This window comes from Lissotriton helveticus, chromosome 9, assembly GCF_964261635.1.
Source record: "Lissotriton helveticus chromosome 9, aLisHel1.1, whole genome shotgun sequence".
Classification (NCBI taxonomy): Eukaryota; Metazoa; Chordata; class Amphibia; order Caudata; family Salamandridae; genus Lissotriton; species Lissotriton helveticus.
Genome location: NC_136070.1, coordinates 1245522188 through 1245535695, shown reverse-complemented (window position 1 = coordinate 1245535695; position 13508 = coordinate 1245522188). Strand labels below are relative to the sequence as shown.

The following is a 13508-nucleotide window of genomic DNA, read 5'->3' as shown; positions in this document are numbered from 1 at the left end:
TATTCGGGTTATCTATCAGGATTTCCTCAAGGTCATTCACGAGGGCTTCAATGCGGGTCAGAGTACAGTTTGAACCAGGATGGGTGATCTTTTTTGCCTTTTTCCCTTTTTTTGGTTGTGACTGTTGTGCCACCCCTTCCAAAGTCTTTCTCTTACCCATTGTTAGAAAAGCAGATAATTGAAAGTGCTCTAGGGACCTAATTTGAAGTGAGACAGTACGGCAGGTTATATGGACAGAGTTTGGGTAGTCAAGGCCCCCCTTCACACCCCTCAGTATCTTTTAGTCCTTTGTTCCTTTTCCGCGATACGGTGATGGATGGGCAGACGTTAGATGTGTGGCCCAACCTAGCCTCGGTCGGCCCCGGACGGCCACAGACGGCCCGCCCTTTCCCCGGGCGTAGCCCGCGGCGCGTCCCGCGGCGCGTCCCGCGGTGCATAGGGAGCACGGTCGTTTTGTGCGCCTCCGGGCTCTCAGGTGGGCGTGTTGTGGTGCGCTGGTGGTTCTGGGGAATGGAGTCCCCCCCGCTCGGCAGCCGCTGGTGTTCCGGTGAGCGGCGGCGGGGGGGACAGCAGAGCAAGCAGGCGAAGAGCGGAAGCGCCTCACGGGCACAAAGCGACCCCCTGACAAACTGCTCTTTTCAGGGACGTATTGCCCCCTTGGTAGCCACACCTCTGGGTTGTACTAGGGAGCTCTGGATGCCAAGAGAGGTGCTCTGCAGAGTGCACAGAATAATGCATCCTGGGATAGCCAGATGCCACAAAGGAAGCTGTCATCAGGAGAGAGGAAACATAGTCCATTGGGTACCAACTGCATCCTACGTTGAGGGCATTTTTTGAGCATGAAAAGGGTACTCCAGGAATCCAGGACTCAGATCTTGACTGGACTGGAAGAAAGGCGGAAAAAGGACTGACTGCTGCACTGAGGAAGCAGCAAAGAGAGGCTGCACTGGCATGAACTGCACCTGCTGAAAACGCAGGGATGCATTGTATTTAAAAGAATGGGGTCCACCCCTGCGTTTCCCCTAGCACTGGCTCTAAATCTAGCTGCCTAGCACCAACGTCGGCACCCTTGCACTATAGTGCAAGGGTGCCTGCGTTGGGGGGAATGATTGTCACATAAACAATCACAAATGGCTGATTTGAAACTCCTATGTGTGCTGCAATTTGTTTAAGGATTGTTTATGTGCAGGAAGGGACACCTTCCTGCACATACACAATCAATCATGGCATTTTGCTATTTCTATGTGTGCTGGACAATGCAGCACACATAGAAACAGCAAAAACTAGGAGAAATTAAGCATTTCTCCTCTTTTCGTCATGTTAAGACCAGGTTTTTCCTGGTCTTAATTTTGGCGCTGCCTCCGATTTGATCCACCCTTGAACTTAGGGGGCAGTGTCAAAATCAATGTGTTGGGGCAGAACGCCCACCGCGATACTCATTGACCACCCCTTTCACGCTAAGTGTAGTGTGAAAGGGGGCCTTACTCATGTTAAGTGGCTTGACGCTACCTTGTACATAAGCGAAGGGTTTATTGCCACAGGAAAGTCGCAAAAAGTGAAGTTCCTGTGGGGATAGAGGCTTGTAAATATGCCCCTCATTTCTTCACATTCAGTAGCTGACAATTCTTTTATATGACCCTTATTATCTTCACATAAATACAGCTACCAGCTCTTAAATTTCAAAAAGGGGGGGGAAATGGGGGAAGAGAATGTGTTAACAGCAGATTGAGCAGAAAGCAGCCATACAAATTATATTTAACTGCACCTCTGGAGTGTTGTTCACTTTCTTCTGACATAGCTAGTATACACAACATCCTGTTTTTTCTTATCAGATTATTAGCCAAACAAACAGTACCCCAGGATTATAGTTCATTGATATTCATCAGAAAACATCAAAGTCTACATTTGAGGGTGTATGAGCATCACCAGCTAGAGAAAGTCTATGTTGCAGTGAAATCAACACAAAGGGAAGGCAAGTGGGGGAGTCTGGTAAAGTGAAAGAGAGTTCATAATGTTACATTTCTTCAGAAGGCTGATGCTGCAGGTAACAAAATCTCAAATACTTCTGGGTCATCAATGCTAATGGTTGCAGCACCCAACCTATACGGCCAGGACCTTGTCACCTCCCAGAGAACAATAATCCAAACAAGTTTCCTGTCAGAAATCAGCTATCAACCTTCAGGGGGGATTTAGGGGCAAAACATGAGGCTTTCAGGCAAGGGAATGGAGATCAAATCTCATCTGTGGGGTGCCACTCATCAATAATTTGTTCTTAAAGGATCCAACTAACACCTTTTCATGTATTTTTATATATTTTCATTTACTGAGTATTATCCTCATGGGGAGAGGCTCTGAGCAATCGGTCGCGAGCGCTGTGCATATTGAAGAGTGCCCTTAGTCTGTGTGCCTTGCTTTTGGAGGATCTTTCTCCAATAAAGGACAGTTACCAAGGGACTGTTATACCTGCCTGATATAAGTTTCACTACAATTAATGTTTGTGTTCTGGCCTTTAAAAATGCAGATGCATTGAGAACTTGTGTGGATCTGCAGGTCGTCCATATCAAGAAGGGATAGCACGTGGCAAAATGAGAGGGTAGTTGCAGATCCATCTTTTAAGAAGTCAGGTAACCCTAGGAGTCAATCAACAAGTTGTAGATTAAGGTGTTGGCTCATCAAATACTGTGTTCGAGCCCGGACTGGACACAACAGTTGGTTGCCAGCTGTGGTAAATCAAGCTACCCATCATCGATCACAGAAGAAGACAAGCAAGAGGAGTCATTGCCATCATCCTTTTGCACAGGAAGAGATATCACTGGATTTCTAATCATCTATTTCCACAGGAAGTTACATCACTAGATTTTCCATCATTCATTTGCACAGAAAGTGACATCTCTTGATTTCCCATCATCCATCTGCACAGGAAGTGACAATTCACACCTCTCCCCTTTCAGGACCAACTTAATGGCTGCTACAGCGCCAAGAGCAAGCACATCAACGCCCATCCATGCATGGACTGCACCCAGTGCCAGGAAGCCTGGTCCTCCCACTGCTACCTTGCTGTGACACTCGCTACTCCACACGCTGCTGCCTCACCGCACCACACAACACCAAGGAAGCATTCTCCTGCACTTCCTGTAAGTTTTTATGCACTTAACCACACCCAACACTTACTGCAACAACAGCACCCAACACACCACTCTTTGACACTCACACTGGACCGCAACCACACACTACACACTTGCATGCATGCATACTCCTCAAAACCCGCTCACTCACACGCCACAGAGATCTGAGAACTGCCTCTGACCTACTTTTGCTCACGGTAATTTGACTGAACCCTTCATTGGTACCTAACATCACCATCTGTCATCTGAATTTTACATGATGTGCTTTGCAGGAGACACATAAACCTTCTATACTACTCTGATTTGAATCTGAGACTAGACAAAACTTGGATCTCTTCAGCAAAAGTGTTAACCTCCAGAATTACTTTACCAACAACACATCATAGAATGGGAGGGTGAGTGGGGACAAGCAACAGAAAGCAGAAACACATATGGTACAGAGGGAAACATGAGCAGGTGTGGGTGGGGGAGTGTGCCTGGGAGGGGGGCATGTGAGGTAGACATGTTGCAGACACATGCACTCACAAGGAGTGTTTCAACAAAAAGAAAAAAGGAGCTCCCAGAAGACAAGGAGTGGAAGGACACAAGTACTTGGGTCATGCTCCAGGGGAGGGTCAAACAAAGAAGAAGTGAAGATGGCAAGCGTTGGCCAAAGAGAATCAAATGAGAGTGACGATAAAGCAAACAAATAAGAATCAATGGGAGGGCTCTAAGCCGACTACCTAATAAGATGTCTTGCAAGCAGCAGCAAGTGCGTTGCATCAAATGAGACTTAAACACAGTATCTTCGACCTTTTTTTACTCACATTAACTCAACTCAAAAACTTTGTATAACTGATATGAACAGACATAATGCTTAATACTGCATGTTTCCATTTTTAAGTGCAGCAATTAACAGCACTCAAATCACCTACAAAATTCAAACTTGACCATGAGAACTGAACAACTGTTGAAAGCAAACACTTAACTCACCAAGTCCCTTGCTGACTTTTACAGGCCATTTAGAGACAAGGTGCCCTGCAAAACTCTTATCGAGGTACCAGGGCGTTAAGTGGGATGAAACAATTGGGGGGCAAGAGCTCCAAAAGGTACATGGCCCAAGATGGCCCAAGGAATCCTTTCCAAGCAGCTTGGCCTATGTAAATAAAGGAGTGGGTTAAACTATGTAAACTAAAATACTATGCTTCCCATAACGTGCCGCCTGAGCAGTATTGTGGAGCCTTTCTGTGAGCTTTCTGTTATAGCATCCAGACATGGTACACAATAATGAATACACACCTAAAACAAAGCAGGCCCATTGCTTTGCCAATTCTTATTAGCAGTATCAGATAAATTAGCAACAACAGTGAATGTATTGAAAAGAATTAGAATTGAAAAGGTTTCAATCTTGAAAATGGGACTAAATTAAATATTACTAAGGTCTGTGGAAGGGACAGTGGTCTTCGGAGTGCCTCAGTCACTCCTCACACCGCTTTCCTCAACAGTCTCACTCTGTTAGACACGTGCACACTCCCCCCCCCACACATTTTTCTGGACCCCTCCATCTATATGTATCACACCTCATTCCTTCCCCTTTTGTGCCTTCTTTTCACTCTCGCCTGCATGTACCTTGCTTCTACTTCACTTCACCGTCTCCCACCACAGACACTTACTCACCTGCAAACACAGGGGCTTATTTACAAGCCCCTGGCCCCGTCGTTGCGTCACTTAATATGGGAAAAAGTGATGCACTGGTGGCGCAAAGGGCATGTAAATAAGGCCCAGAGTATTTTACTTCTGCCCAGTCTCTGTTTTGACAGCTATGTGCCTCCTTCACACACTTTTACATATATCACAATTACAGTCTGTGCACGTGACCAGTGCCCTCTATGCCCTGGCATGCAGGAGAATGTGTGGTGCACACCTCATTATGACCCACTGACAAGCACTTTGAGAAACCTGCACGCCGGGAAGCTCAGTCGTGGCACATTATGAACACCCACTCACAAGCCGAACTCAGAGTCCCTTAAAAGCGACTAAGTTCACATTATGCACTTATTCATAAGTAGCTTTTTCTAGCATGTTGTGTTTCTTTAATTTGGTTTTTATCATGCAGCACAACATGCTTGAAAAAGCAACACTCATGTGGAATATAACATTACGTAAAACATGTGAAATGTAAAAAGGAACTAAGGGGCATATTTACAAGGGCTTTATCTCCGCTTTTTTGGCCTAAAAAGACCAAAAAGAGGAGATCAAACTATCACCCTATTTACAAGAGGGTGCTAACATGCATAATCACATGTTAGCACCCTTTTTCCCAACACCTCCCTTTGCATCTCTAATGAGATGCAAAGTGGGCGTCACTGGGTGTACCCCGGATGGACTACCTTGCAAATATTTCAGATGTTCACATCGCAATATTTACAAGCAGTAGCGGTCGGCAGTAGGAGTTACTGCAGGGCGGTGACGTGGGCAGGGGGAGGGGCAGGGTGGGGGGTAGTAATGTATGGATTACGGAGTTTTACAGGTAAGTAAACATTTAAATAAATAAAATGAATTTCGTTGCGCGCACTGCATCACATTTGCTACAATGGCAATAAATTCCAGAGATAGCCAGCGATAATAAAATTATCGCTAAGCACGGGCAGCGATAATTATCGCTGGCCGTTGATAATATGCCCCTATATGCGTGACATAAGTAACATTGTTGGTTTTACAGTCATTGTTCAGAAAGCAGTGTTTTTCCTGTAAAATGAGGGACATGAATATAAAGACCCATTTCGAGGTCCGTTTTCGATTACTGCTGGATAGGAGACCCCCAGAATCTTGCTCCACTTACAGCCATGACAGGCAACCACTAATGTGCAACCAACCAAAACAGCTGTGCCAAAAGGTGTTTGCAGTAGTCAAAACTAGCAACAAAATCTGCGCTACACAGTTGTTTCAAATACAGGGTTTATTAATAGAAGAAACTTCATAAGAAAAGGGGTTGTATTCACATGAAACAGTTCTATTCTTAGCCCACATACATTATAATATACAATGCCATGGAGTTAGTCTGAGATACACAAACTTACATAATATAAACAGGGGGTCAAGCTCATTAAGGAAAAGTATGGGAACTGTGATGCTGCGTGCAAAGGGGCGGGGTGAGTGGCCATATGAGCGGACTCAAAGGTGTGGCTAAAAAACCTAAATATTCTGTAACTTTTCTCTGTCTTTCACCTTCAGGTAACTATGTACATAATAAGGCACAGCTTAAATCAAAAATAAATGCAAGTTAAGTGAGTCAGTGGGAAATGTACTATTGAACATTATGAAATCTCTAAGTTATGGTTAGTGCTGTGGAGAATAGTGACCTTTGTCTGTTTAATGCTACAGTCTGTGACACAAAGCAATTTGAATATGTATGTCATTATAATATTAAACTTGCATTAGATACAGCAGATGATAGGCTGCAACAAAATGCATAAACATGTTTAAGATAAACAAGTGCTTTCAAAATATAGATTTTAGTAATACACATATATTACATTGGGCATTTTTTTATAACTGTCCTTTAAAAGCACACACTTCCCAGCTCAGCTGGTAACTCCCTTACAATACCACTTACAAAGAATACATTTCAATAAAGTTTCAAGGGAGCCATCAATTAAAGGCAACGCCCCCTTCCTGCACCCTTTAAATGTGCAGATTAACCAGTTGTGCACATTTACATTTCTTCCAGGCAGTATACACCCTGGCAGGAAGGCTTGTTTAGCTGTTGCCCCTCCCCCAGTTTCACGGCACAGGAGACTCCCTGCCTTACACTTCTGCTGAAGTATTTTGACAGGCAGAATTAAGCGTCCCGGGACAGCTGTCTTTTCCCAAAGAGTATGGGAACTGTTTTTCTCATAATAAAAATGTATGGGCAAGTATTTGCCCTCAGATCCCGCCCACTTCGACCACTGACTTTATTATAAACCACGGTAGGAGGAAGTCACTTGTTAAGCAGTGGAAAGCGTTCTTGATTTCATAAGCCATGCCTGATGTAATCATGGCGAGTCTATAACTGCATCAAGGGGGGCGGGGGCAGGGGCAGTGAGCTCGCGAGGGCGTAAAAACGGGTGCATAAGGTCATCCAAATGGGACCGCTATTGCTGGGTGAGCCTCGAACAATGCACGCTCAGTTAGTGGAAAGGTTAACAGTAAATTCAACACAAATGTAAGCGCCTCGAAGCACTGAGAAAAGAACGCAAGTGCAACCTGGTGTCATCCAGACCTTGGGAAAAAAACATGCAACCGTGGACTACCAAACTCCAGAAAAAGAAAGTGATGGTCGCGGCTGTTGTGTCCTGTAGAGGGATCGTGACAACCTCGGGGATCACCACTAGGGCCCTACTCTGTAGGTTATCTAGGTCTAACTAGATCTAGCACGTGGCCCTAGAAATAACGGAGTCAGACACTGGGAATAACTTGTTGGCTCTCCGTGCGCCCGTCTCTGCCTGCGTACGTGCGTGCGGAGCCTCTCTTTATTATAACAGGTCACATGACTTCAACACCACACGCCCCTAGCGCCAGGGGCGGATCGTAGGCCCAGAACATAACATTCCTCCTAAAACAAGAAAAACCCAAAACACCTTCAACCTTGCAGTCTCGATGGACAGTCTATTGCAATAATCTTCATAGACCCCAAGTCCGCTTTCCAAAATCACTACCAACAGGTAGGACACGTTACTGAACATTGTACTCAAATACTGATACATAAAACAGTCTTACGTGAGGTAATCGCGTAGTCGGCAGGAAGGCATCGGGTTTCTTCTCAGCCTTGGATGTACGCCCCTCTGGCTTGAGCAGTCTGTTTCTGGGGCGGTGTTAGTCTCAGGCGCCTCCATGTCGGCCTCCTCCGGATCTGACACCTCCTCCGGGGCCTCAGCGCCGCCCTCCATTTCTTTGATCACCGCCCTTGGAGTGCTACTCTGGGTGACCTCGAGACTAGGCGTCGGCTCCTGGCCTGGCAAGTCCGGGGCAGTTTCGATTTCTGTCGGCAGAGTGGGTTGACCAGACGTTTTGGAGTCCCCGTGGAAATGTTTAAAGTGCGACACATTTCGGGTTACAGTCTCTCTTCCTCGGACCACAGTGATACGGGTTCCTTTCACACCAATTACTCGCCACGGTCTTCTTTCATAGTTCAAACGGAACTTTCCACTGGTCACCCTGTTGCGGAGAAGTACCACATCCCCTCTGTTGAATTGTGTCACCTTGGCTCTTCTCTTTTGGCTGATCTTAGCAAAGGCAGTCTTTCGTTTTCGTGCAATTAGTTCTTCATTCACAGTTGCTGGTGCCCATTGTGGATGGTGAGGAATGGAATCGGGTACGATCCGTCCCATTAGGAGATGCGCCGGGGCTATCCCCGTAGTTGAGTGCGGGGTTTGCCGGTAGCTGCGGAGAAACGTGAAAATGGCCATTTCCACCGACTGTCCTTTATCATGGGCAATGCGAATTACTTTATTCAGAGTCCTCATGAAACGTTCAGCTTCCCCATTAGCTTGTGGCCAGCGCGGAGTGATGCATCGATGCCGAATGCCCAGGGAGGATAGATAGGTAGCCAGCTCCTGTCCTTGAAATGGGGGCCCATTGTCCGTGCGGAGCTCACACATGGCCCCATGAGTGGCAACAATCTTTTCTATTCTCGGGATAACACTCTCGGCACTGGTGCTGGTTATTATCTCTACTTCCGGGTACTTAGAATGGTCATCAATCATGACCAATATATACCTGCCATCCGGAAGACTGCCAAAGTCCATGCTGACCCTCTCCCATGGCTGTTGTGGGCGAGGTTCCACTGCAATCGGGGCTTCACGAGGAGCTTCCCCGGTCACCTGACACGCAGCGCATGTCTTCACCACCTTCTCTACCATATCGTCCATCAGGGGAAACCACACCTTTGTCCGCAAGCGTGCCTTGGTTTTGACTATTCCTTGGTGACCTACATGTGCCAACTGTATTACTTGATCAGCTAGGGCTGAGGGTATCACTAAGCGATGCCCTCTCAGAAGGCATCCCGCTTCATCCTCATTGAGCTCCTCCCGGACATGATACAGGCTTTCCATTATTTTCTGAGCCTCGGAGGTGAGCACCTTCCATCCATCCTTGGCCCGATGCCAGTTGGTCGTGTGAATGAGTTCCTTGGCCCTCTGGAGACAGGCATCCTGTGTTGTGGCGTTTACAATGTCCCCGATAGAGAGGGGACGGGGGCATGATCGCGCCACCACCCATTTGACATAAGCCTCCGTCTCTTCAGCCTCCTCCATCTCTTCGGGCGTGGCTGGTCTGGGATGTCGTGATAGATAGTCCGCCGGGTTCCTTGCTCCAGGCTGATACTCAATTGTGCAGTTATACTCCTGCAATTGGAGCAGCCACTTCTCTATGCGAGGCGGCGGTTTGGATGAGGTCCCCGCAAACAGAGACAGCAGAGGTTTGTGGTCAGTCACCACCGTGAATGGTTTGCCATAGATGTACAGGTGAAAATGTCGGCACCCCCAATGAATGGCGATTGCTTCTTTCTCGATCTGCGAGTACCGTTGTTCCGTATCCGTGAGGGATCTGCTCGCAAAAGTGACCGGTGTCCAGTCAATGTCGTCCCTCTTCCTCTGCATGAGAACCGCGCCCAGTCCCGCAGGCCCAGCGTCCACTGCAATGAGCGTGAAGTTTCGTGGGTCAAAGAAGGCAAGGGTGGTGTTGTTGGACAGAGAGTCTTTGATATCTCGGAATGCTTTTTCCTGCTCAGGTCCCCAGCTCCATGGAGTGGAGTCTTTGGTGAGGTCCCGTAGGGGGAGCGTGAGATTAGCCAAGTCTCTGATGAACCGGCCACAATAGTTGACCATGCCCAGGAAGCTCCGGACTTCAGTGACGGTCTGAGGGGGGGGCGCATCTTTTATGTCTTTCACTTTGTCAGGGTCTGGATTGACGCCATCGGCCGAGAAAATGTATCCAAAAAACCCTATCCGGTCCCGCAGGAACTCACACTTTTCTCTGTGGAGCGTTAGTCCTGCTTCCTTGAGTCTTCGAAACACTTGGGCCAGCCTTTGATTGTGCTCAGGGATGGTGCGGGCATGTATCATTATGTCATCACTGACATTTATCACTCCAGGTATTCCGGCAATTAACTCCTGGATGACATTCTGAAATACCTCGGCTGCGCTGGAAATTCCGAAACTGAGCCGAGTGTATCGTCGAAGGCCAATGTGGGTGGAGAAAGTGGTGATGTTGCGTGACTCCATGTCCAACACCAACTGGTGATATCCTGATCGTAAGTCCAGCTTCGAAAACCAGCGGGCACCTGCCATCTCTCCGATGAGGTCATCGATGGTGGGAGTAATGTGACGCTCCCGTTTTATGGCGGCATTGGGGAGGCGCATGTCCACGCAGATCCTAACCGCTCCAGGTTGTTTCGGTTTCCGGGTGACCACGATGGGCGAGACCCAGGGGGTGGGACCCGAGACCTTCTCGATTATGCCCGCCGCTTCCAGTTTGTGGAGTTCCTCTTCCACCAGCGGCCGTAGATGGAAAGCAATGCGACGGTGTCGCAGAGCCACCGGCTGCACCGTTGGATCAATGTGTAGGTGAATCTCTCGACCCTTGAACTTGCCGATGCCCTCAAAAAGGTCCGGGTATTCCATGAGGAGGTGTTGAACGGATTCCTCATGGACTCCGAAGGCAAACGTCACCACGCCCAGGTCTTCGGCTGCTCTGCAACTCAGCAGCATGCCTTGGCCTTCTTCCGACACAAAAATGTTGGTTCTGATGGTCTTGTTCCCATGGCGGATGACCGCTTTGAATTTCCCTCGGATCTTGAGAGGGGTGTCTTGCCCATATGCAAAGACGGTGATGTGGGTGGTGCTCAGCACCGGAGGCGTGGTCATGGTCCTGTAGAGGGAGACACTCATAAGATTTATGGATGCGCCCGTATCCACTACCGCTATTAGATCTTGGTCCGCCTCTTGTATGGCACATTGCGGCAGTGGCCTGGTGCGGCGGGCAGCGGTGCCGATCATGTGCACCTTGTGCACCGACCGCTCTTCTTCCTCATCGTCATCCATGTCACTGGGACTCTGTTCCCCCTCCGTTATGGCCTGCACAGCGGGGCGTGGTTTGCGGAACTTTTTCGAACGGCACACCTTCTCGAAATGATTTTGCCTGCCACATCCCGAACACCGCTTACCACGTGCTGGGCATTCTGCCATCTGGTGTCGCGGACCTCCACAATAGCCGCACGACTGTCCTGACGCCCCGCCCTGAATGGGCGGTCTCTTGTGCCACTTGGTGGGCGTGTGGGCTTGTATCTTGTTAACCGGTTCCACTTTGACCAATGCCTGCAGGGCAGCTTCCATGTGCGCAGCCCTGGCCTTAGAAAGTTCTTTCGTGCGGCCAAGAGTTAGGATCTCCGTCAGCGGCTTGCCAGACTCCTCCAGAATCCGTTCCCTCAGTTTGGCCGATGCACATCCCTGTATAATTTGCCCCCGAATCTCTTCAGTGGTATCTTGAAAACCACACGTCAGCGCCAACCTTTTGAGTCGAGTGTGATATGTGTCCAACGATTCCTCCGGCAGCTGACGCGCTTGTCGGAACACAAACCGCTCATAATCTTGATTGGCCATGGGCTCAAAATGGGCATTGAGGGCATTGATCAGCGTGTGATGAGTTCTGGAGGTCGCCTCTGTGAGGGTCCGAGCAATGGAGTGAATGTCCTTGCCACCAAGATGTAACACCATGGCCCGTTTCTGTTCCTTGTGTGTTTTCGTAGCTTCAAAGAACACTAGGAGTCTATCCACCCACTCCTTCCATTTGGGAGCGAGTGCTGAGGGCGCACCCTCCACCACAAAGGGCTCGAGGGGCGGAATAGTGGCCATCCTCCAGGTCGTGCCAGATCAGGCACCTTGCGCGCCCACCAGATACGTGCGCTGAAACGGGGCACCGCCCTGATCGACGGGCTGAGCGGAAGGAAGCGCGCTTCGCGCACGGGCCGAGAGGCACAGTGCGGCGCTAGGACTAGAAACACCTACTCGACATCCATGTGCCAGGTCGCTCCTCCAAGCAGTCCGTGTGGGGGTGGGGTACACCGCACGGCACGAGCACCACGAGCCGAAGGACAGGCTCGCGGCCGCCACACGGGGCAGGAAGTACCCCCACCCAGCGAGGATTCAGCAACCACCCTCGTCGCCAATTGTTGTGTCCTGTAGAGGGATCGTGACAACCTCGGGGATCACCACTAGGGGCCTACTCTGTAGGTTATCTAGGTCTAACTAGATCTAGCACGTGGCCCTAGAAATAACGGAGTCAGACACTGGGAATAACTTGTTGGCTCTCCGTGCGCCCGTCTCTGCCTGCGTACGTGCGTGCGGAGCCTCTCTTTATTATAACAGGTCACATGACTTCAACACCACACGCCCCTTGCGCCAGGGGCGGATCGTAGGCCCAGAACATAACAGCGGCTGACAGGTCAGACGCAGCTCCTACGCCTTCCCGACTCTGGGCTTGGCCGCCTTCTTGGCCTTCTTTGCGGCCAGCGACGCCCCCTTGCGGTGGGTCTTCTTGGGGGTGGTCCCAGCGGGCTTGCGGCCCTTCTTCTGGAGGGCGGAGGGCGGCTTGGCTCCCTTGTGGCTCTTCTTGGCTGCCTTGTGGCTCGTTCTGGCTTCCTTGTGGCCCTTCTTGCCCCCCCCGTGGCTCTTCTTGGGAGCGGGGGGCCCGGCCCCCCCTCTCCTCCCCGGGCCCCCCTGCGGCCCCCCGCGCTGCAGCCTGAAGGAGCCGTTGGCCCCCGTGCCCTTGACCTGCAGCAGGGTGTCGTTCTGCACCAGCGCCTTGATGGAGTAGCGCAGGTAGGCGCGCCCGTGCTGCTGGTCGAACCAGGGCACCGTCCTGGCCTCGGTGTAGACCCGGGCCAGCGAGGAGCCCCCGCGCTCGCCCAGCCGGCGGATGGTGTCGATCACCAGCTGGCTGTAGCGGCCCGGCTGGCTCTTCTTGCTCTTCTTGCTCTTCTTCTTGGCCGCAGGGGCGCCCCCTTTGGCTTTCTGGCTGGGGGCTGGCTGGGGGGCGGTTTCCTGGACCACGGTGGCCATGGCTGGGGGTGACCTGAACTCCGGAGGTCTGGGGCTGACGCCTCAGCTGTGTTGACGTCTGGATTGCCCCGTGTCGTGCCTTCCCCTCAATCATTACAGGAGCCGGAGAGTATGGTCTCATACATGTTTATTCATCCATGCTCTATTCCTAACTGCCCCTTGATCTCCTGTCCCTCCCATTCCTGTTCCTGGTTCCCGGCTCCGCCCCCCAACTACTAGACTGTATCACGACGTGACATCTCCCCCCTTTTTAACAAATAAATTTGATTCCTGAAACTTCTATGATATCTTGATCAGCTGCACG

The 13508-nt window shown here is 49.9% G+C and overlaps 1 protein-coding gene across 1 annotated transcript; it reads right to left on the bottom strand.

Moving 5' to 3' along the window:
- Positions 1–12593: 12593 nt before the first annotated feature.
- On the bottom strand, positions 12594–13204 carry LOC144783464 (histone H1.01-like). The gene has a single exon (XM_078662435.1). It carries the CDS (start codon positions 13202–13204, stop codon positions 12602–12604), a length of 603 nt encoding a protein of 200 aa, XP_078518561.1. The 3' UTR covers positions 12594–12601.
- Positions 13205–13508: the final 304 nt, after the last annotated feature.